This window comes from Fistularia commersonii, chromosome 28 (assembly GCF_037954325.1).
Source record: "Fistularia commersonii isolate RoL2024-O1a breed Wild chromosome 28, RoL_Fcom_v1.0, whole genome shotgun sequence".
Classification (NCBI taxonomy): Eukaryota; Metazoa; Chordata; class Actinopteri; order Syngnathiformes; family Fistulariidae; genus Fistularia; species Fistularia commersonii.
In genome coordinates, this window is record NC_141311.1 from 4321503 (window position 1) to 4342942 (window position 21440).

The 21440-nt window shown below is 40.8% G+C and overlaps 1 protein-coding gene across 5 annotated transcripts in view; it reads left to right on the top strand.

The window, feature by feature from the left end:
* Positions 1-21440, top strand: part of dnm2a (dynamin 2a) — a 27181-nt gene continuing 5741 nt past the window's right edge. For 2 of the 5 annotated variants that reach the window (XM_086176339.1, XM_086176335.1), the window contains exons 1-17: positions 1-468; positions 7657-7730; positions 7941-8090; positions 8802-9005; positions 9362-9460; positions 9873-10033; positions 10107-10249; positions 10459-10594; positions 10680-10747; positions 11300-11438; positions 14337-14423; positions 14700-14770; positions 15935-15986; positions 17041-17073; positions 19140-19250; positions 20997-21106; positions 21249-21360. In XM_086176339.1, coding sequence (XP_086032465.1) covers positions 308-468; positions 7657-7730; positions 7941-8090; positions 8802-9005; positions 9362-9460; positions 9873-10033; positions 10107-10249; positions 10459-10594; positions 10680-10747; positions 11300-11438; positions 14337-14423; positions 14700-14770; positions 15935-15986; positions 17041-17073; positions 19140-19250; positions 20997-21106; positions 21249-21360 — 1911 coding nt within the window. In that variant the 5' untranslated portion in view covers positions 1-307. Of the gene's footprint in view, positions 469-7656; positions 7731-7940; positions 8091-8801; positions 9006-9361; positions 9461-9872; positions 10034-10106; positions 10250-10458; positions 10595-10679; positions 10748-11299; positions 11439-14336; positions 14424-14699; positions 14771-15934; positions 15987-16833; positions 16846-17040; positions 17074-19139; positions 19251-20996; positions 21107-21248; positions 21361-21440 lie in introns of all 5 variants that reach the window. The other 3 variants (XM_086176336.1, XM_086176337.1, XM_086176338.1) reach the window with 3 other exon arrangements.

Consider the following 21440-nt stretch of genomic DNA (forward strand, 5'->3'; position numbering starts at 1 on the left):
CTGACCTAACCGGATGGTGTGTGTGTAAAGGAAGTTTTGTTTTGTGAGTTTTCCGTCCGTCTCGACTGACTGAGTATTCGGTGAATGTACTTTAAACACCCGAAATGATAGACGTGTGAATTACACCACCCGGAAACGCTCAAGTGTATACGGAGGGAGTACAAAGTCAAGTCTGAGCCTTGTAAAGGTGCGGGACTCAGTGAGTAACATTAGTAACCCGAGAACACCTTGCTGCTAAGCTAACTAGTCAAAGGCTAACGTTAGCCTCCGCTCTGTGCTGTGTTGAGCTCTCCGAGCTAACGAAGCCATGGGGAACCGGGGCATGGAAGACCTGATTCCCCTCGTCAACAAGCTTCAAGACGCCTTCAGTTCCATCGGCCAAAGCTGCAATTTAGATCTTCCCCAGATTGCTGTGGTCGGTGGGCAGAGCGCAGGGAAAAGCTCTGTTTTGGAGAATTTTGTGGGCAGGTGAGTGATTGTGACTAATTAATTTAACCCGAATTTGATAATCCGCGAGTAATTTAACCCGCTTCAGGCTTCGTCTACGCCGATAGACCCGATTTGAATTGTACGAATTCATTAACTATTTTGAATGTCATCGATATTTGGGACGTTTTCTTGTATTAACATACGCCTGGCTTCATTGCTACTACTGGACGTATTTGTTGCAGTTACGTGGCAAACTAATGATTTCGATGACATTCTCCCAACAATTACATCCATTATGAGTTCTCTGCGTCCACGTAAAATATTGATTGATATTTGCTCCTACCAGGTGTTTATTTTCCCTATTGATATTCCTTGCTCAACTATATAGAGTCTATTAGATATGGCGAGAGACTTACATTCCTCAGGCAAGATAGAGTCCCAAGCTCATTACGAATTGAACTCTGTTAAATTGACTGCACATCGAGTAACACTGTTTTTCAATGAAATCGCAATGCATAACAACGTTTCTATTTGTGGCTGTCTTTTTTAATGCCTTTTTTGTCATTATATGACAGCCTCACTGATGTTGAAAGCATTAGAGTTGAATAATGACACATACTTTTGGTGTTGGGGGATAGTAGTTGTAAAGTAGTGTGACCAGTGAGAACTGCCGCCTTTGGGAATTTTCACAATGCAACTGAACGAATTCCAGCATTTGAAAATAATGGGTCGCTTTTGCTTTTTTTTGTTCCGAAAGTGCAAGCTTACATAGAAGGCAGACCAGACACAACTTCCTGTTGACACACGAAAATAGATCGGACAGGACATCTCTCTTTTCTGCATGTGCATTAGTTGAAGTGTGAGCTGCAGCAATCTTAGTCCCGTGTTTCTCTCCTATATGATCACCCTCGAAATACTAGAACAAAAAAAGTAGCTTGTTTAGCAGGTTTTGACCCCATTGAGGAGCAGTCTGTGTATTACCCAACCCGCGTAGGGAATGTGCTATTTCACATACTTGGTTAGTTTTTAGACTAGAGGAAGTACATTGGCCTTTGGTTGCAAACACACCGAGCTTGTCCTAACTGTTCATAGGCAAGAAGAAACATGCAGACTGAATTGCATCTCACTGCAGATTAAATGAGCTGAGTCGCATTCAGAGGTGTGACCACCCACAATGCACATCAGCTGTACGTAACATTCATGGTGGCTTTAACCTTCCTTTCATGCCGACCCTCCCTTTCTACCCCATTGATGTAACTGACACAAATATGTGCTTAAAATTGAAATAAACTTCTACATGTTCTCACTCAGCATATGAAGGCAAATCGTGTTATCGTCCTGATAAAGCTGCCACACAGGTAACTTCAGGCTTGGCACTACTGAACAGTAGGAGTCAAACTTATCTCAAGGTCAAGTCTACGTTTAACCTCAGAGCTCTTGAGAAGTGGTGTGAAATATATATTTAGCAACAGGTTCTCTTTTGTCACACTGACTCATTGTTGATCCAAGGGCCTGTTTGAGCTCCAGAAGATCCAGTAATTCAACAAGCGATGTAAAATATATGATTTACAAGTGCCCTGAATGTACAACAGGTCTGAAGTTAGACACTAAGCTACTCTCGCTGTCACTGTTATTTTGAATCCCCAGGTAAGGTATAGGTTTTATGTGAAAGGTTGTTTTTTAAACTTGTTTACAAAGGGAACACTAAATGAAACAGGGTGATTTATTGTTAAGAAGAATGTAATTTTTCTCTCATTCGCACTGTTGATCACATACATGTCTGACACTGTCTTTCTTTCAGTATGCAGTACATTATTTAGCCCAAGAAAGTAAGATTAGACAGTCATTGTGTAACTTGCAGTAACTAATTGTGTACCTGCCGTCTTACGTCTATCTATAGACTCATGAGCTGAGAAAATTGGTACATTGAAGAGATGTAAAAGGAAGGGATAGTAAATTGAATCTATAGAATTCTTTAATCATTTAAAATGAAAAAGTGTTTCTTTTGACACACTTATTTTAAGACAAGGTTTTGGTTCAGTGCTGAGGTAATGCCAAGGACCAAAGATTTTTCTAATGGACCAGGTGCAGCATATTGTTGATGAATCAGTGCTTGACATGCAGTGATCAGAAGAACACTTTGCATCAATAAAAGTCATTTTCAAATATGTCAATTCACCATTCATGGACAGTGTGAACTATCTGATATACTCCATTTCCAATTGGGATTAGTTAACATCGTCCATCACAAGTCCAGGATTTTTGCGGTGTAAATCAGCCATCCTTCATGATGCTTCGTCAGCCACATGAAGCAGGGGTTGTGCATTGTTAATCAACTTAAGACAACTGCATGGATGGAAATCTATACTCCCTTCCAAATCTGGATCTGTCATAGTCTTTTCCCATTACATTTTTTGAATGTGCAGATATAAGCATGGTCCTTAAAATCATCATCATCACCACCTCCGGTCTTGACTGCATTCCTGCATCTTCATTGTCTCCTTGATAGTACTGGCACATTCATAGTTGAAATAGAAGAAGTTGCGTACTGCATCAGTGTTCTTATCTGTTTGTTTGTATTTCAATATGTGGGAAGTGGCTTCTCTTTCTTGTAAAACTGTAGTAAAATACAGAAAGTCATAGCGTCGCAGATGACGACCAGTTTATCAACCCTTCTGCTGAGCGCGGGTTTTCTGTATTGTGGTTAGTCAGTATGTATTTTCGTCCTGCATTGTGAATTTGACACTGAGTTGCGATGTTGTGCTTCGTCCTCATTTTGACTTTTGTTGACACATGCTTAGACAAACATGGCTATCTGTGTATACGTGAGCAAGTTGATGGAATCGCCCCTTTTGTAAACCTATGGAAATTGTGCGTGTGTGTCCAACATCAACTGCATAAGACCAAACCAGCATAGTCACAAGCCATACCAAAACTCAACTGTTATTTCTCATACACAATTCTTCGGTCATATTTATTTCTGCATATGCAGGACGGTGTTCTCAGATTTTCCAGTACTCACCAAATTTGCTACTTTGTGGGCGTTAACCACAGTTGCCAGGTCAGACGGCATTGCGCTTGTCTACTGAGCCATGAGACTGTTATTGGTAATGTGACTTTGGCCTAAATTCTCATCTATTTTGTCAAAAGACACCAAAACTCATCAAATTCTTTGCTAATCGAATCACCCTGACTCAACAGCTTTGCATATTGGTAAACATTTCTGTGTGTGTATTGGGTGGGTGTTTGTAGGTGTTGCTTTGTGTATATTTTCATCAAGAAGGTGTTGACCTGATGTTTTGCCTTGACACTAGACCACTTAATTTTCCTCACTGAAAATGATGGTAACAAGCTTAAGTCATAGCTTTACCTAGTAATCCTTTTTTTATTCTTGACAGATGTTGACAAATTGCAGTTTCTGCATTGTGTGTTGGGGTTTTCATTTACCATCAAAGATGATTGCTGGGAACAATCATCCATAAATATGATATTTCTGTATTTGCTGTGACAAGAAAGAAAGGTAAACTTGGAAATTACAAAGTTAGTCTGGACTGCTGTGTGCATTTTGACGAAAAACATTGAACAGGGGAAACAGCTGAAAACTAAACCATATATAATTTGAGATTTAGGCTAAGGTTAGGTTTTCTATTATGCCAGTTGGAAAACATGATGAAATCACATGAGCAATATTTCAAATTATTTCGTAAATCTGTCATTGTTGCAAGGGCTGATTTAGCAAAGCTTCTGGTGCAACCTTTTTACATTTGGGTAAACTGCGGTTACATCTTTTTCAGAGTTTGACTGTAGTTATGGTTTTTGGATAGTAATTAACTCCGTTTTGATGAGGTCCAAGAATGTCTTGATATCTGGATTGACCTGCACTGAGACATCCGACTGAGGTGGAAGGGCATCATATCTAGCTTTGCAGGCAGTCTTGGGTGGAGGTTGTTATTATATCTGCTGCTATCAGACTGAGTAGAAAGTAGTGTTGGAACAGTGTCCTATGTTAAAAAGTCCTACTAATAATTTTGTGAAAAAACAATGGTTCTTTCGCACAAAGAATTAAGTAGAAATCCTGTGTTGTAATACAATGTCACTTTCATTTTTGATGTAACTTAATTAGAATATACAAACATTGCATTCATTTTTTGAGTGATTCAGTTTGATTGTCACTGCAACCTCACATAGCTTTTTGTCTTTTTGACGCTGTCAGATTGCTAAAAAAGCACTCCTCATAAGTTTTTGGTGATAGTGTTCTAATTCTTTTGTTCATATTAAGCATTTTCATGACACTAGATGGGAAAATTATCATTGAAACTTGGATTTTTTTTTTTACTCTTGGATATTGTAAACATAAATGCAAATTCAGTTGGAATATGAACAGAAATGCACACCACTGCAGACATAAAGACTGTGGAAGTAAATGTCATGATTTTCCATTAAGTGGTAGCACTCTGGCAGTACTTAGAGATTCTGCTGGCCAGTGATGCCTTTTGGTACCCAATGTGACAGTTTGTGGTGTAGTGATGCGGATAGCCATAATTATATGTACAGTGCCCCACCAGAGACCCATGGGATATATTTTTCTAAACCACAGACACATTTTTGTGCACTGCTGTGTCCCTCAAGAGCAATTCACTGACCTCAATTTCACACACAGGGTTTCCACCTTTGAAAGGTTGCTGTACCAGACATTTAGATTGCAGGAAAAGGAGGATCAGCTTTGGGCTTGTCCTCCTCACTTGAGAGTTGCCCTGCCTGTTTTGTGAGAGGCAGATTGCTGGGGCAAGCAAAAAGGGGGAGGGAAGGTGTCTTTTGTTCTCTCCCTGTCCTACTCTCTCTTCCTTTTGCTTTTATTGAGGCAGAGGGAGGCTCACAGACTGATGCTTATTCTTGGCCATCCATAATGCATGAAATGATACACAATCTGCTCAGCCTCGTCTATCATTTACAGCTCATCAATAATGGAATCCAGGCCCCTTGCTTCTTTTCAATATGTCATTGCTGCTTATCTGATTTGATTTGTGTGAACTAACAGACTGGTACAATTGTGTGTATGATTTATAAATCTGCAGAATAAGTCATTTTTTTCATTTTTTTCAAATAACCCTACGACTTGATAGCACTTTATTATACCGCTTGTCATCCATTCCAATGGCCACTTGTTGAAGTAATGAGGCAATGTTTGAGTACTGAAGCTCCAGTGGGAGTGGTCTGTAACTGGAGAGCTGAATCATTGCATTAGCAGTTGCTTGAAGATTTTATTTTTTTTCCTCCATGCCCAGTAATTTGCTTTTGATTTCCTGAGCCTATAGCTTTGCTCTTCATCAAGTGTATGTTTTCTCCTCCCTCACCCTTTCAGAGCCATCTATACTGTCTGGCGCTCAGACAAATCCCGCATGCTTCACATTATATGCATGACACAGCATCAGTGTTGAACCACAGACCCGTGGCTTTTTGCTGATGTAAGGAACACCCAGAATGTTCCCTACTGTTTCATGTGAGGACCGCAGTCCTGTAATGGCAGGCAGTCCACTCTTTTCTCTTGTCCTGTGGCTGATGAATCACTTCCATTCTGAAGTCAGCAGGCAGCTTTTGCACCGTTATATGTTACATTCAGGCTTATAGTTCTTGCAGTAAGGAGAATCAGGAAAATGCTGGCTGGTGACATGTTAGTTTCACAGTTCATGATTACCACCAGATGTAGAATGTTTGCAGAGTGTCTCTAAAATTTGGGAGGAGAGTACAGAGGAAGAGAGGAGGAGTCTTAGTGAAGCACTGGCAGAACATTTTTGGCCAACATTAAAGAAATCCCTCAACTACATTTTTGCTAATACTGCAATAAAAAAAGCTTTGAAATGGTTCTCCGTTGTCTCCGTTTAAACCCCAATTTTAGGAATGTCATGTTCCTGCGCAATATCTGGTTTGTTTAATGATCTGTCTCAAGTTTTTTTTTTCATTCACAAATGAAACAAGAATAATGTCAAATCTCTGCTACTGTGTTAGAGATGTACCAAGGGCAGGGCTTTGTGCACATGGATGCACGTACACACACACGCACACACACTCACTCACACTCAGAGCAACCAGTGAACAGTGAGGCTGCAGGTGATGAAATGATACTTCTGTTCTAAGAAGCTCTTCTCCCTGTGAATATAATAAAAGAATCATGAGAAAAATGCCATAGATAGTACTTGAGACAAACTCAGTTGTGAGCAAATCAAATGCACAATATCTCTGTTGCACACTGTCAGACAGTGTGTTCAGGGTTGGAGTTGTGTTCAACGTGCTGAAGAATAAAAATCGAATAAGCCCAGAAAAACACTGAATGTGATCAGGGTGACAGCATAATGGTGGTAGGTTGGTTGATATACTGGCTAGACCCATAAATTTTGCATCATTGTATCCCCCATGATTTTATAAGACATATTTTGAAGTCTGGAGTAGAGCTGATTTTATGGAAGATTGGACTGAATTATTTCACAGCGGCCCAGCAGCCCTTCTTGACAGTGCAATTGTTTAGATGGTGAGATGCTGAACCATATAGTCATGTTTCAAAAGGCCATGTCGCTGAAACACAAATATTATTACTATAAACATACTGCAAGGTTGGTGCTTTCTAAACAAACCAAATTTAAAATGGCAATTTGCAAACAGTGCAAATAGACCATCCTAGAGACATGATCAGAGAAACAGATCTGATTTCCTCTCAGTCTGAGTCTTCTAGTATCCATGCAGTTCTTTGTCATTGATAGTGGTAGGATCTGTCCTCCTGTAACATTTCGATTTGTCTCTTTCCAGTACAAGAAAGAGTAACAGGATAATTGTCCACACCAATTTTTTTTCCCATAAATTTAAAATAGTAAAAGCATGTATTTATTTTTGATTTTTATCAACCAAAGCATTGGGTGCATTTGAACAGATCTTTAAAAGCTGACTGATGAGAGAGAATGACTTTGTCACATCTGATTTGTTGTGAGACAAGTTGGGGGCATGAAATTCCCCCATGCCCATCAATTTAGCCGAGGTAATGCTGTGATGAAATGGACTTGGAGTGTAGTTGATAATTGAACACTCTTTTGTCACTCTCTTTCTTTTCTTGTTTATTTATTTATTTATTTTGAATGACCCTTTTACTCAACACGTTTGGATTTCTCTTCCTTTTATTCTCTGTACTCTTAACAATTCTGCGGTTTATTTTACGTGCTCTTTGTCTGTCTCACCTAGGGACTTTCTTCCACGGGGATCAGGCATTGTTACTCGCAGACCTCTTATTTTGCAGCTGGTCAACAATAAAGCAGGTGAGTGCGTCAGTCCTGTGCACAGCCACATCTCTGTCTCCTTTCATTATTGCCCTTCGTGTGGCCTCTGCTACAGTGCCTCAAGCAAAGTTCACTGTCCATTATCTGCTACCTTTATTTTCTTTAACTTATGATTCTTCCTTACTGTCTTCCCTCTACTTTATTTTACCCCACACCCCCAACTGTATGTCACCCTGCACCATTGTTTAGAATATGCTGAATTCCTGCACTGCAAAGCAAAGAAGTTTGTGGATTTTGATGAAGTACGGGCCGAAATCGAGGCGGAGACTGACAGGATAACAGGCTCCAACAAAGGCATCTCTCCCATCCCAATTAACCTGAGGATCTACTCACCAAACGGTAATGCACACCAGGCATACTGGAAAAGTCACATTTTGTAAACACATGGCTGTCTTTTTCTAATAGTAGTGTAGAATTTAGTCTTACAAAATAAATATGGGGCATTATCTGCTTCTTTGGGAATACGTGTTATATCTGGTTAATTATTTGATGGACAACTCTTACATCCATTATTATGTGTGAACTGTTCGAACACATTAAAATCGTTGTAAGATCCTACTCGTATTACTTAAATATATATGATACCAAGGTATTACAGATGAGAACTAACAAGATAAAGTGTAGTCGTTTTCATCACCTGGATAAACATAACAAACAGCTTCTTAACTAATGTAATTTTAAGGCATTTCTGAATGGCTGCTGTAAACATTGCTGTTCACCTAGTAGCAGCTCACCCTGGGGACAGATTTGACATTTTCATTTTATCTCTCAGAAATACTTGTAAATAATTCCGGGCTGTATTTATGTTCAGTAGTGAATGTCTACTTACTAAAGTAATGTTGATGCAGACTAAACCCCCACCCCACATATAAATATAATGTATCCATATATATTGAAGGGAGGCTTGATATGTGGTGGTTTTTGTTTTCTTACATCCTTAGCCTACGCTCATGGAATTTGATCGTGATCATCATAGTATCTAGATAGTATCCGGAAGAAACAGTGTTTTTAAAATGTCATCTTTTTATCAACTCTGTCCATGGGATACAGTGCTGAACCTGACCCTCATCGATCTCCCGGGAATGACGAAGGTTGCTGTTGGAGATCAGCCTGTAGACATAGAGCATCAGATCAGGGACATGCTGCTGCAGTTCATCACCAAGGACAGCTGTCTGATCCTGGCTGTCACCCCTGCCAACACTGACCTGGCCAACTCCGATGCCCTGAAGATTGCCAAGGAAGTGGACCCACAGGGTAAACAATGGCAAATTGCTTTTTTTTGTAGCTTATGAGTTAAGGGTAGTGTAGAATTGAACAGAGCATTCCCCAACCGGTAAGTCTTGTTTAATTGCAGACACTTTGCCATCCTGCGGGAAACATGGTGGTATAGTGGTGAGCGCTCATCCTCATCGCAAGAAGTCCCTGAGTTCAAGGCTGTAGGCTAGAGTTTGCATGTCCCCCCAGTGCCTATGTGGGTTCTTTGGCTCGATCTCACAGACAAAAAAAAATGAGCTTTGTTACATAAACGCTTGGAAAATGTTTGTATGTAAAACCCATTGCATTAACTACAGGGTTCCATTTGATTGGTGCTTTTGAATATTTGTGCGCAGGTCTGCGCACCATTGGTGTTATAACAAAACTGGACCTCATGGACGAAGGGACTGATGCAAAAGATATCCTTGAAAATAAACTTTTGCCCCTGCGGAGAGGTGAGAAATCTTGAATCTATATTTAAATCATTGCAAAATCCTGAATACGGGAACAGCATCAAGTGTCGATTTACAATTTTCACATCGTTTGCCATCGAGCAAACATTTTCCATTGGCTGTGAAATGGTGCATACATGCTTTGTGTCACAAACCCTATCAATGGTTGGTTTAATTTATCCCAATTTAAATCATTTAATCCGATGTTTATTAAAGTCCTAAGGAGCTCATGATCAGCTTACTTTAATGCAAGTAGTAAAGACTAACTGGCTTCTGTGTTGGCCCCAGACAGTTTTATTTTGCATCTTACCAGCAAGCTGGTGGTTTTCTAGATAGCAATGGAGCCCCGGCAGATCTTTCAGATTTTGTTGTGAATCTTTATTTTTCATCCTGTAATTGTCAATTTGTTGTATAGGCTACATTGGTGTAGTGAACCGCAGTCAAAAAGACATTGATGGCAAGAAGGATATTCGTGCTGCCCTGGCAGCGGAAAGAAAATTCTTCCTCTCCCACCCTGCTTATAGACATATAGCAGAACGAATGGGCACACCGCATCTACAGAAGACCCTGAACCAGGTCTGCATCATTTTCTTTCCTTTGTGATTGTTAATGATCAGAAAATAATATCACCACCAATCTCTGTATCTAGCAACTGACCAACCACATCAGGGACACCCTGCCTGGTCTGCGCAGTAAGCTGCAGAGTCAGCTTCTCTCTCTGGAGAAAGAGGTGGAGGAGTACAAGAATTTCCGTCCAGATGATCCAACACGCAAGACCAAGGCCTTGTTGCAGTAAGCGTATATAAATGTTTCCTCAATAAAAAATCTACTGTGGATATGGTTGGGAGTGAGATAACATGTGGTAGCTATGCTAGACAACACCTGCACTGGACTCACCTTTTATTACCTTTTATTAGCAGACTTATCTGCCAATGTGTTCACTGATTGTGTGCCCTGCCATTATCTGGTATCCAGCCTTTTCCTTTTGTGTAACATTACAGGATGGTGCAGCAGTTTGGCGTGGACTTTGAGAAGTGTATTGAGGGCTCTGGGGACCAGGTGGACACCAATGAGCTGTCGGGTGGCGCCAAGATCAACCGCATTTTCCATGAACGCTTTCCCTTTGAACTAGTAAAGGTTAGTGCTGCATCCTCAAGGGGGCATAAAGGCTATTGTAATCTAGAGCTTTGTTGATATATTTTTTTTTTCCCCCGGCCCTTAGATTGTTTTTGATGAGAAGGACCTAAGGCGGGAAATCAGCCACGCAATCAAGAACGTTCATGGTGTTCGGCAAGTAGAGCAAAAAAGCTACATGGTCTCCAAAGTACTCTGTTGTTTCTTATTGAATCAAATACTGCTGAAGCCACATGAAGGATAAGTGGCTGATTTCAAGCAGATATATCAAGTTTTCATAATTGGGCTGAACTCTCATAGAATTGAATATCTAGCTCAGAACCGTGTATTCAGTTTTCCCCAATGCATATGAAATTATTTCCTCCGTTCCATTTTTTCTTGCTGTCTTTTCAATCCCTACATCTCTCCACTGAAAGAAGCGGTAGTCCCTATCTACTCTGAGGTTTCGTCAAATTGTTCCTGTGTTCCATCCACATTTGTTGTTTTATGTTACCATTTGTTATTGAAATACTATTGTGTCTTTCATCTCATTTGCTGTTGTGTTTTACCAGGCCCTCTTATCTTTTTGTCTTTTTTTTTTTCTTTTTGGTTGTCTGATCATCATTCTATTCATGTGTATTTGTGTCTTGTTTTTTTTTTTTGGCCCATATTTCTGTTAACCGTTCCATCTGTCTGCCACTGTGCCTCTGTCTCTCTGTGCATCCTCAGAACGGGGCTGTTCACTCCAGACCTGGCGTTTGAGGCCATCGTGAAAAAGCAGATCGTTAAGCTGAAAACACCCTGTCTCAAATGTATCGATCTGGTCATTCAGGAGCTCATCAACACAGTCAGGCAGTGCACCAACAAGGTACTGCAGGTGTCCGGCATCTCCCGACCTAGCCGAGACATAGGGCAGGGGCAACCGTGGGCAAGGCAGAGGGTACACTAAGACAGATCAGCAACTGTTTCTTTCTAGAACTACGGGTCAAGTTTGCACTGAAAAACCTTTTAAAAGGAATTCATAAAGTTGTTCTGTGTAGTTTGCCCTCAAAACAGCCCAATGCAATGAGCCCCGTGTGTAGGCAGCGGTCATGTTGTGGAGTGTTGTGACAGGTGACTTGTGGCTGTGAGTACGAGATGTATCAGGGACTCGACTTGTCTGAGCATCTCTTTCTTTTCATGGACAAGCTACAGGTCTCACAGCACAGGGGTCAGCCATTTAAGCACCGGTTGCTTAAGCTCTAATTAATCAGGCCTGCTGTTAGACCTGTCCATCTGGGCATTTCTGACTTAGATTTCGAGAGCCCAACTCGTAAAGGAATAGACTGTGAAAACCTTTGGCTTGTCCTTCTCTTCTGCTTGGGCTTTCTGTAAACAACTTCTAATGACTAACTGAACAAAGACTTTTTCTCTCTCTTTTCTCCCTGTCTGTCCTGTTTTCTTAAACTAATCTGTTCCTCTGTGTTGTGCCACCACATGCAATCTAACCTTAAACCCTTGCAGAACGGGGCTCTTCACCCCTGACCTGGCTTTCGAGGCAATAGTCAAAAAGCAGATCCTCAAACTCAAAGAGCCTAGTCTCAAATGCGTGGATCTCGTGGTGTCCGAGCTCACCGCACTCATCATGAAGTGTGCCGTCAAGGTAACAAGGAATATCAGAGGATGGCATGATTAGACAAGAGATGCTTTGCTCTCAAATGCCCATTTCCACTGTGAAATCAGCCACACCTTTGCTGTTGTGTGTCTATTACCCAGCTCTGCTCCCTCCCCTCCCATTTAAAAAAAGAAAACAAAAGTCATTCAGATCAATTAGTGCTGGGCGGTGTCCTAGTTTTATCTTTTTTGCTTTCCGCTTAAATTCTTAATTGCCCAAGGCGAGATTTTAGTGTTTAAAGTGTTCCTCACAGAGCTTGCTATTCATTTCACTATGAAACAGAACCGCACAAGGAATAGTATTACCTGACTGAGTGTCTTACACTTAAACAGTTACTAAACTTAACAAATAATTACCTACAACTAATGCTAAACAGGATAAAACACTGTGGCACAATTTTATAAAATATAGTTTCTACCAGGTAACAGTCTATTCAGAGATGGGTCTTAACTTGCCTTGCAAGAAACCAGAATGGTGATGGTGGACAAAGAGTGTAGCTGAATGAATTTAGCACAGGGTCTGTATCTGTCAGAGGGGATGCTTTTTTTTCCCCGTTTTAAAAAAAAGAAGTATAATTCAGAGACTATACATGACTTGGTGAGGTTTGTTGAGCCATTGGTGGGAACAGCTGCAGAAACCTTAAGGACTTATGTCATCGCCTATGCGGAAAGTGTGTGTATTTGTTCAACACATTTAAGGATGAGGTCAGAGCCGCCACTGCAATAGCGAAACTGCACACAACAGGAAAAGCAAGCCGTGCAGGGACATTTCAAATGTGATAACATTGCAGACTAGAAAGAGGCCTCAAAGCGATTATTGAAAGACTGGACTCCAGCGAGGCTTCCCAGGGGGAACATAGTGCAGACAAACTACTATGATTGTTTTCTAAAGGAAGAGGTCATGTAAAAGTTCATGGCTATGCATTTATATTTAAGGTCAGCATTTACAATGTTGCAGTTTATACTGTTAAATGAGTTTCCCTTTTGTAACTATTTACATTCTTTTATTTTAAGTCTTTTTTACAAGATAAATGTTCTTTATATCTGTTATACTCCTGGAAGTTGAATAAATGACCCTAAATCCAAGACCTTGACATACAAAATTTCAAAACAAGGCAGAAAGTAGCCATGATGCAAAATTTGTCACTAATTTTTTTTTTCTTTTGCCATGTCGCCCAGCACTAAGCTCAAGCATTTCTTTTTTAAATCACATCTAAAATTTTAAGCACAACTTAAAATTTCCTCAGGCCCTCTTCAACATGCTGTTCATCATTATCATCATCATCATCATCAGATCATTAAAGTGTTTCACCCCACCTGGAAATTGCTTCCTTCTCCTTTTCCTGTCCAACATCCAGTTTGGTTTTTGGGTTTGGGCAGAGCAGATCTCAAACCCTCAAACCCTCACAGCCAATTGATGTTTTGTCTGCCGAACTGGACGGGAAACAAGGAATGTTGAGTCAGGAGGCAATACTGGAGCCTGTGGGCTCAGGGCAAAATTACAGCTTGAATTCAGTGTTTCCATGGCAACACGGATCTACTGCCATCTTGTGAACAAACAAGTGTACTACATCCTCATGACATAATAGAGCAAAGTTGACCGCTCCGCTCTCAAATTTACATCTGCTGCAAAAGACCCTCACGTCATTATTTTCCCTCCTCCAGACGTCACTAATCATAACCACTCCCATGTCTACAATCAGCCAGACAGGATATATTTTAAAAAAGGACTCAATCACTTATTTGTTAGTTCAGTAACTAAATTCTAATTATTATTAGTATTGTTGTTGTTTTTTTTTCATAAAATGTAATGATAGAGGGGGAACCCACATTTATACAACATCACATTTTCGTGGATGGACCCAGTCCTGGCTGATAGTAAATGCTTGTAGAACAGACAGTCACTAAAGTATTTATGTGCCTGTTTGTGGTTGATATGTGTGGCACTGAAATGTCACTTGACTCTCCCTTTTTCTCTGTTCTCATATTATTTCTAACTTCTCACTCCTGTTTCTCTTTGATACATATTGGTAAGTCTCACTTGTTTCAAGCTCACATGTCTGTGGCGTTGTCTCTGGTCAGTGCTGCAGTTGTGTGTCCTGCTGTCTTTCAGCTCAATTCATACCCCAGGCTGAGAGAGGAGACCGAGAGGATCGTGACCACCCACATTCGAGAACGAGAAGGAAAGAGTAAGGACCAGGTGAGGTGCCGGCGTCTCGATCTTAGACATTTGATCTATTGAAAGTTTCCCGACCTTATGCAGAAACGACACCTTTGCAAAAAACGTCATTTCAAAAAAATTCCACCCACTTGTAAACACAAATGTATAGCGATGTCGTTTTGAAACATCAGATTTAATTTCAAGTTCAGTGTGAAAAATTAGAAGCCAATCAGGTCCTTGCTTTGTACCTCTTTTGGAAAATGCATTTGATTCTGACCTCTCCATCCTAATCATAATTTTCTGGTTATAATCAAGGTTTTGCTGCTGATTGACATTGAGCTGTCCTACATAAACACCAACCACGAGGACTTCATTGGCTTTGCAAAGTATGTACCCTCTCTCACCAAACTTACAGCTTTCCGAAAGTGACGGCAATCTCAACGCAGGCACTGCTATCCTGATCAAATTCAGTATACCTGATGTCTGTGGTATACTTGTGGGTCTGCATATTGACACAAGGGAGGCTCTGTAACACCTCAGCCAACCGTCATCGCGTAATACAGCTCCCGTTTCATTTTGAGACTTTAAGCATTCATATCCATTTAACGACAGCGGAGAAGTGTTGCTTGTAATTTCCCTCATGTTTGGAAGCTGTGATGTATCAATATGATTAAGCATGCCAATTAGAGATCCAGCCACGGAAGAGCATGTGTGTCTCTGTGGGGGAGGCGGATACCGCCAGGATCAAGGTCACATTAGTCTCCCACCTTCTCATCTGCATGCAGTAATATTACTTCGTCACATTTGGTGACGGATAAACTTCCTGTCTGATACAGGCTGTTTACTGTTGTGATAAAGATTACTCACCGGGCCAGTTGACAGAGTGGAGCTAATTAAGTAGTTAATCACATTTACTTGTAGCTGCCGTTTTGCAATCTCACATGTGCTCCGCAAAGCATTTAACATTATTTTGGGATAGTGTTCAAGTGGTTTTGTGTTGGTGATTGGCTTCACAGAGTCCGTAGCGTAGCAGCTACAGTAGCATGAAGCTGATCTGAGCCCGCTTTCTCTGTTGCCGTAATATTATTGGTAGAGCAACATAGTTAGTCCTTGTGTTTGTGTGTGTGTGTGTGTGTGTGTGTGTGTTTTTATGCGGATTTACTGCCTGCATCTGCATGGCGAGTGGATTCCAGTAACTTTTTGGAGGTCAGCTAGGGCTGTTTAATGGTTCTTATGACATCACTTTCAGTCTTGACAACAGAAGGCTGGATGATGGTAGCCCCCCAGGGTACGGCAACAACAGGTGGGCTGACAGAAAGGATGTAGGGGTGTGTGTTTTTTTGTGTGAGAGGTGGTTTGACCCTTTATTTTGTGGAGATTATTGTACAGCATCTTTTCGAAGTCAAACATTTGTGTAATCATAAATTACCCTCGAGATTTATAAAAAGTGATTCAACAATTTGAATTGCCAAGAATATTTTGTGTGTGCGCCAGCTTTTTTTTGTGGCATCATTTAATTTTAATTTTCTGTCACCATAATTCCCTGACAGTGCCCAGCAGAGGAACACGTCTGCAAACAAGAAGAGGGCCATACCCAACCAGGTATGTTTCATCAGTTAGCTCTGCTCTTTCCAGATTTTAGTCACCCTCAACTGATGCCTCCCATTGCTAGCTTATTGATTAATCAAACACAAGTGACTGTAGTGCTGGTTAAGACCACAGGCTGGTAACTTACTGAAAACTGTAACAACAGCTACATTGCACATCATTTTGAGTAGGGAACTTCACTGTTTTAAAGCAATATGTTGCACAGGCTGTCTAATTTCACCATAAGTTAGTAAAACCCTGAGCTGTGAATATGCTATTTCCCTGAGGGCAAAGCTGCCTGTAAGGACTCCTGTTTCCTGACTTTTCTGAAAAAGGCATTGGTTTCAGGGGCTATTATTTATTGTTTGCATGTGTCCCAGGCATGTTGTTCTACAATGAAGCAATTAATCACAGTATTATTTTGGTTGTTTTTTTTTTTTACCCTCCAATTAACTCACAAGCAACTTTTGTATTTAAATTCAGAGTGTGCATGAACTTATCAACTGAGCAACAAACATGACATAACCAAATGGATATATATTCTGGAAGTAATTCTAATTGCATGTTTACTGTTCTTGCTCTGTTTCTCCCTCTCACTCTCCCTCCCCCTATCTCTCTCCATATGCCATTCTTTGGTGTTGCTTTGGGTTCTCCCACTCTTCTTTCAAATTCCCCTCTCTTCATTATATACTGAACTTCGACATTGTTATTCTCCCTTGTTTCCACACCCCCCCTTTTTTTCAACCTCATCTTCGTCTCTGTCCTTCATCTTTGCTGGCTTGCTTTCTCCTTCCTCTGGGCATGATTTTTTTACTGCCCCTCCTTCCAATTTGCCTCGATCCCCCCCTTCTTATTACCGCAGGGTGAAATTCTGGTAAGTACCACACACATATAAACCACACCTTGCCAGGGGGCAGCAGGGGTAGGCCATGCAGAGGAACTGAGGCCTTCATATACCGGTCAGCCCTGCTAGCAGCGGGTTAGTGTGAGAAGACAGACTTCGTGGTGATAACACAAGAGGGCAAATGGGCCTCCTCACGCCAAACTGAGCTCTTCTACCCTTCTGCAGCTTGCCGTATTTGGAGAGATCCAGGAGGAGAAGGTAGAGTCTCAAGACTGATTAAAGTGATATCGGTCACAATCCTTAGCATTGCTGCGCAGTTACCAGTAATTTGGAACTGTCTTTACAATAACCACAAGTTTTGTTGTAATTCTGGGTTGTGTATTAATAAACCAGTAATTGCTATTAACTGGATTGACACTAACATGCTACCTTTTTCTCAACTGAACAAGAAATGAATATTTGGCCTTCAAAAAAAGTCTTGTGATTGGCAGTACTGTTTATCCCTATGAAAGACCACCGCGAGAAATCGACCATTGAACCCAGACGGCTTCAGTTCTCACGTAATTGCATTCATACCTCTGCTGCCGCCACATGCATGGTGATCAAAAGTTTGCTTTGTGAGAATCATCCGTGACGTAATTGGGGTGTTGGAGCAATCCAATCAATAATACACAATACTCTTGCGTTCAGAATTTATTTGCTTTATTTTTCCTTATTACTAAAAACATGTTAATGTACCTACCTGCTTAATATTGGCCTAATACCTGATTTCCCAATGATTGTAAAAAATCCTCCACCCAAAGATACACTTAATTTATACCTTGACTACTTGTTATGGAGCACTTACTAATTGTCCAGTCTGTTGACTAATCATGGTATTGACAAGAGCTTATTTTTCTCAGACATAATGCTTCATTCTTTCCAAAATTGTCGAGAAAATCACTGGCAAATTTCAGTCTAGTCACTTGGACTGCTCTCCTTGAAATCATTGTGCTCTCAGATGCACTGTAACACATTTCAGAAGCATTGTCATACTCACCATTAGAGCAGAGCTGAAAGCTTTTCATCCATGACACTCTTGTACGTCATTCACTGATGAATCTTATTGTGACAACTGGACTTGCTTAATTCCTTAATTTGAGGATTTTTTTTTTTTTTTTTTTTTTTGGCCTCTCTTTCAAGGAGCTCCTTCATCTCTCCGATCAGTTGCCATGATAAGATCTGTCAGCGAGTTCCATGACCTGAATGACAAACGCCTTTCACTAATATCGTCTTTTTATTCTAATTGTCAACATCTAAAAGATAATAGCGCAGGGGATTTAATTTTCATTAAACATTTCTCAAAACCGGTATAATTTCCTCGCCAAGGCTAGTCCCCAGATTAGTTCATACATTTCTGCATTTCTTCCCATGTAATAGAAGGGAGCCAATTAACTATAGAGACCTTTTCCACTTAACTTCCTCTAGTCCTCTGCTGAATAAAGAAGCAGTACAAAAGAGCATGGGATAGGAAATGTTTCCACAGTTTTACTAAAACTGAATAGGACACAATGCTAGAAAATGAGAGGCATGGCATATTTGTCTCTGAGGGATTCATTGACTTGCCTTTCCATCTTTACATTTCTACTTTTGCTTTTGAATTTTTTTGTCCCTCAAGAGAACTACCCGCCTCTGTGTCTCATAATTTTCACTACATGTTGTTTGCATTCACCTCCATTAGATCTAACATGCTCTCTTATCTCCGATTCAAATCTTGAACATTTAACCCTCTTAATGCTAACTATAAAAAAAGAAAGAACAAAAAAAAATCAATAAAGAAATAGGCTAGCTTCTACTGACCTGATGACACAGACGACCCACCTTCCCTTGGCCCTTTGGCTCAGTGTTTAGGGTACAGTTAACAACTCACCTAAGAATTTTCATGTAAACATTCAATGCTTTTGTTTATGTGTAGCGCAGCAACTCTGTGTGTGTATGTGTGTGTGTTACTGTGCATGCTGTGCTGTCTCACTGTCCCACACTGCTGGTTTGACACTAAATCCACACCCCTTTGTTCTAATCCATGTACAAATGATATTGAATGTCAAATGAAAGCATGTTATACACTGACAACAACCAAAATGACAGTGACCTATGAGGTAAGTATTTCAGATTTTATTAGTGTCATTCACATTCTATTATTAATAGTGGCATATTTAATGGGCTCCTCATATTACTCATCTATGACTCACACTGATAAAACCTTTTCCTTTCATCCTTCCGGTACCCTTTTCCCTCTGTTGTCCTTTTCTTGCTTTATTCCACCTCTTCTGCTTGTTGTGCAGGTGATCAGGAAAGGCTGGCTAACCATTAACATTAGCATCATGAAGGGAGGCTCCAAGGAGTACTGGTTTGTCTTGACTGCGGAGTCTCTGTCCTGGTACAAAGACGAGGAGGTGAGAGAAATTCTTCGTCATTGCCGCATTTAAACAAGTATTTAATAACGATTTTCAGTTGACTTGGCACCAACACATAGGATTATATAAAGACTGGAGACGTGTTGGTCGGATGAACTATTGCACACTGCGGTTATTCATGCTCGTCACCCATCCTGGCCAGAGGTGTGTGCGTGTCTGCGCAAGTGTCCCTTTCCAGCCTAACCAATGTGCAGACTACTGTTCAGCTAGAACTGGATGAACAGGTAGTCTGAACACTGGGCAGGCGGGGGGGGGGTGAGGAGAACTCCCGGGAGGAAGGACCCTGAGGTCATTTTGGCTGCATGTTGCTACCCTAGGACATTAGGACAGAGGGCACAAAGAGCAAACATTACCCTAGTGAAATTGTGCATAAGAATAAAACCTACCTACATAGAAGTTGCAAATATTCATGCTTCAGTGGCACATTCTCATTATCTCAGTTAACGCTCACAATTTTCAATAAAACTGCTGGTCTATTATGTTGCTTTTAAAAGGCTCCACAAAATTAACATTGACATTTTTGGAATGTACTTTGGCAAAATGACTACACTATAGGCACAGTTGGTGTAAACTCAGCTCTTTAACTTTATTAAGCTGAAAACATCAACAATATTGTATTTGTGGAGTTTAAAGTCACATTTAGCACAAATTTGTTGAAATGGATGTGTCTCATTTCACTTATGGATAAAGATACTTCAGTTGTTAGTTTTATATTTAAAGGAACGTTGCACTAAAGCTATGTCCTCATAATTAATTTCAGGTTTCAACAACATTGTATTTGCCTTACTCACCACTTTATCAGCTTCTCAAGGCCTCTTCATATCCATACTTACAGCAAAACTAAAGCCTCTTGATTCAAAAAAAAAAGATTGAAAAATTAAAAATTCACCCAAACCAAAGGTTGTACTCCTGCTCATTGCCCTTGGAGAGTCCAGACAAATACAGAGAACAGCACAGCGGGTGCCTTTTTAACAAAAAAAGTACAGAGGATAGAAAGCGAGTGAAAGCGGGAGGATGGTGGAGGCAAACTGACGTGGCAGGCGGGCTGAAATGTTCCAACCCGGGATCTGACTTTGGAATTTGCAGGAAATCGTACTGGGTTACGGAGGCCGAGGGGGGGTGCGATTGTGTGTTTTTAAAAGTGTGCATGTGTGTAGGCGCTTGTCCACATGAAATCTGTGTGTGCTTTGGTGTTTCAGTTTGTTGTGAAAATCACACGAGTTGTTCTTTTTTTTTCTCCCCAAGTAAACTCCCGAATCACATCGAATACATTCATTCAATTTGTTGCACAAGGCTTAAATTTGCACGTGCAGTGAAGTCCTTGTGTGTTTGTGTGATTTGAGGCTGGGGATTGTGCAGAACTGAGTGATGTAACTATTGGGTCTGCGCCATTCTCTGTGTTGGTGCAGACATAAATGCCTCCAGATGTTTCTGCTCACCAGTGAAACCTGGCACCCCATCCCCCCACAACTCCTCCATGCTCCTCCTTTCTTGTCCTACTCCTCATCGCATCGTGCATATTGTTGCTTACCAGCCTTGCCGTCATCCACACAAACAAATGCAGATAATTACTTTTTGCCCTCCAGAGAATGATTTTTCTCTATTTTAATTGCCGTCATCATGTCTTACATAGTGACAATTTCACTTGGCCCTCGGTCTACTTCTAAATTGAGTTTTTTTTCCATGTTTCTGCCTGACTTGTGACAAACTGCTCTTTTATGTTAGGAAAAAGAAAAGAAGTATATGCTGCCTCTGGATAACCTGAAGATCAGAGATGTGGAGAAAGGCTTTATGTCCACAAAGCACATCTTCGCAATCTTCAACACCGAGCAGAGGTCAGGGCTGTGCTTTGAACTGAGGATATGTTTGGTGGTGTATGTGAATGCACACGTACCTTATCTGTGTGCATGAACTTCCCTGTTTGCCGGATCATCCGACACAGATGCGCTTACATTTGTCCGCTTCTTATCTATATAGGAATGTATACAAAGATCTCCGCCAAATAGAATTGGCATGTGATTCGCAAGAAGACGTGGACAGCTGGAAAGCCTCCTTCCTCAGGGCCGGAGTTTATCCAGAAAAGGACCAGGTATGAGTGTGTTCTGTGTATAAAAACCCAAATTATTCATTATCTCAATATTTACTGGCACATTCACCTACTCCTTTTTT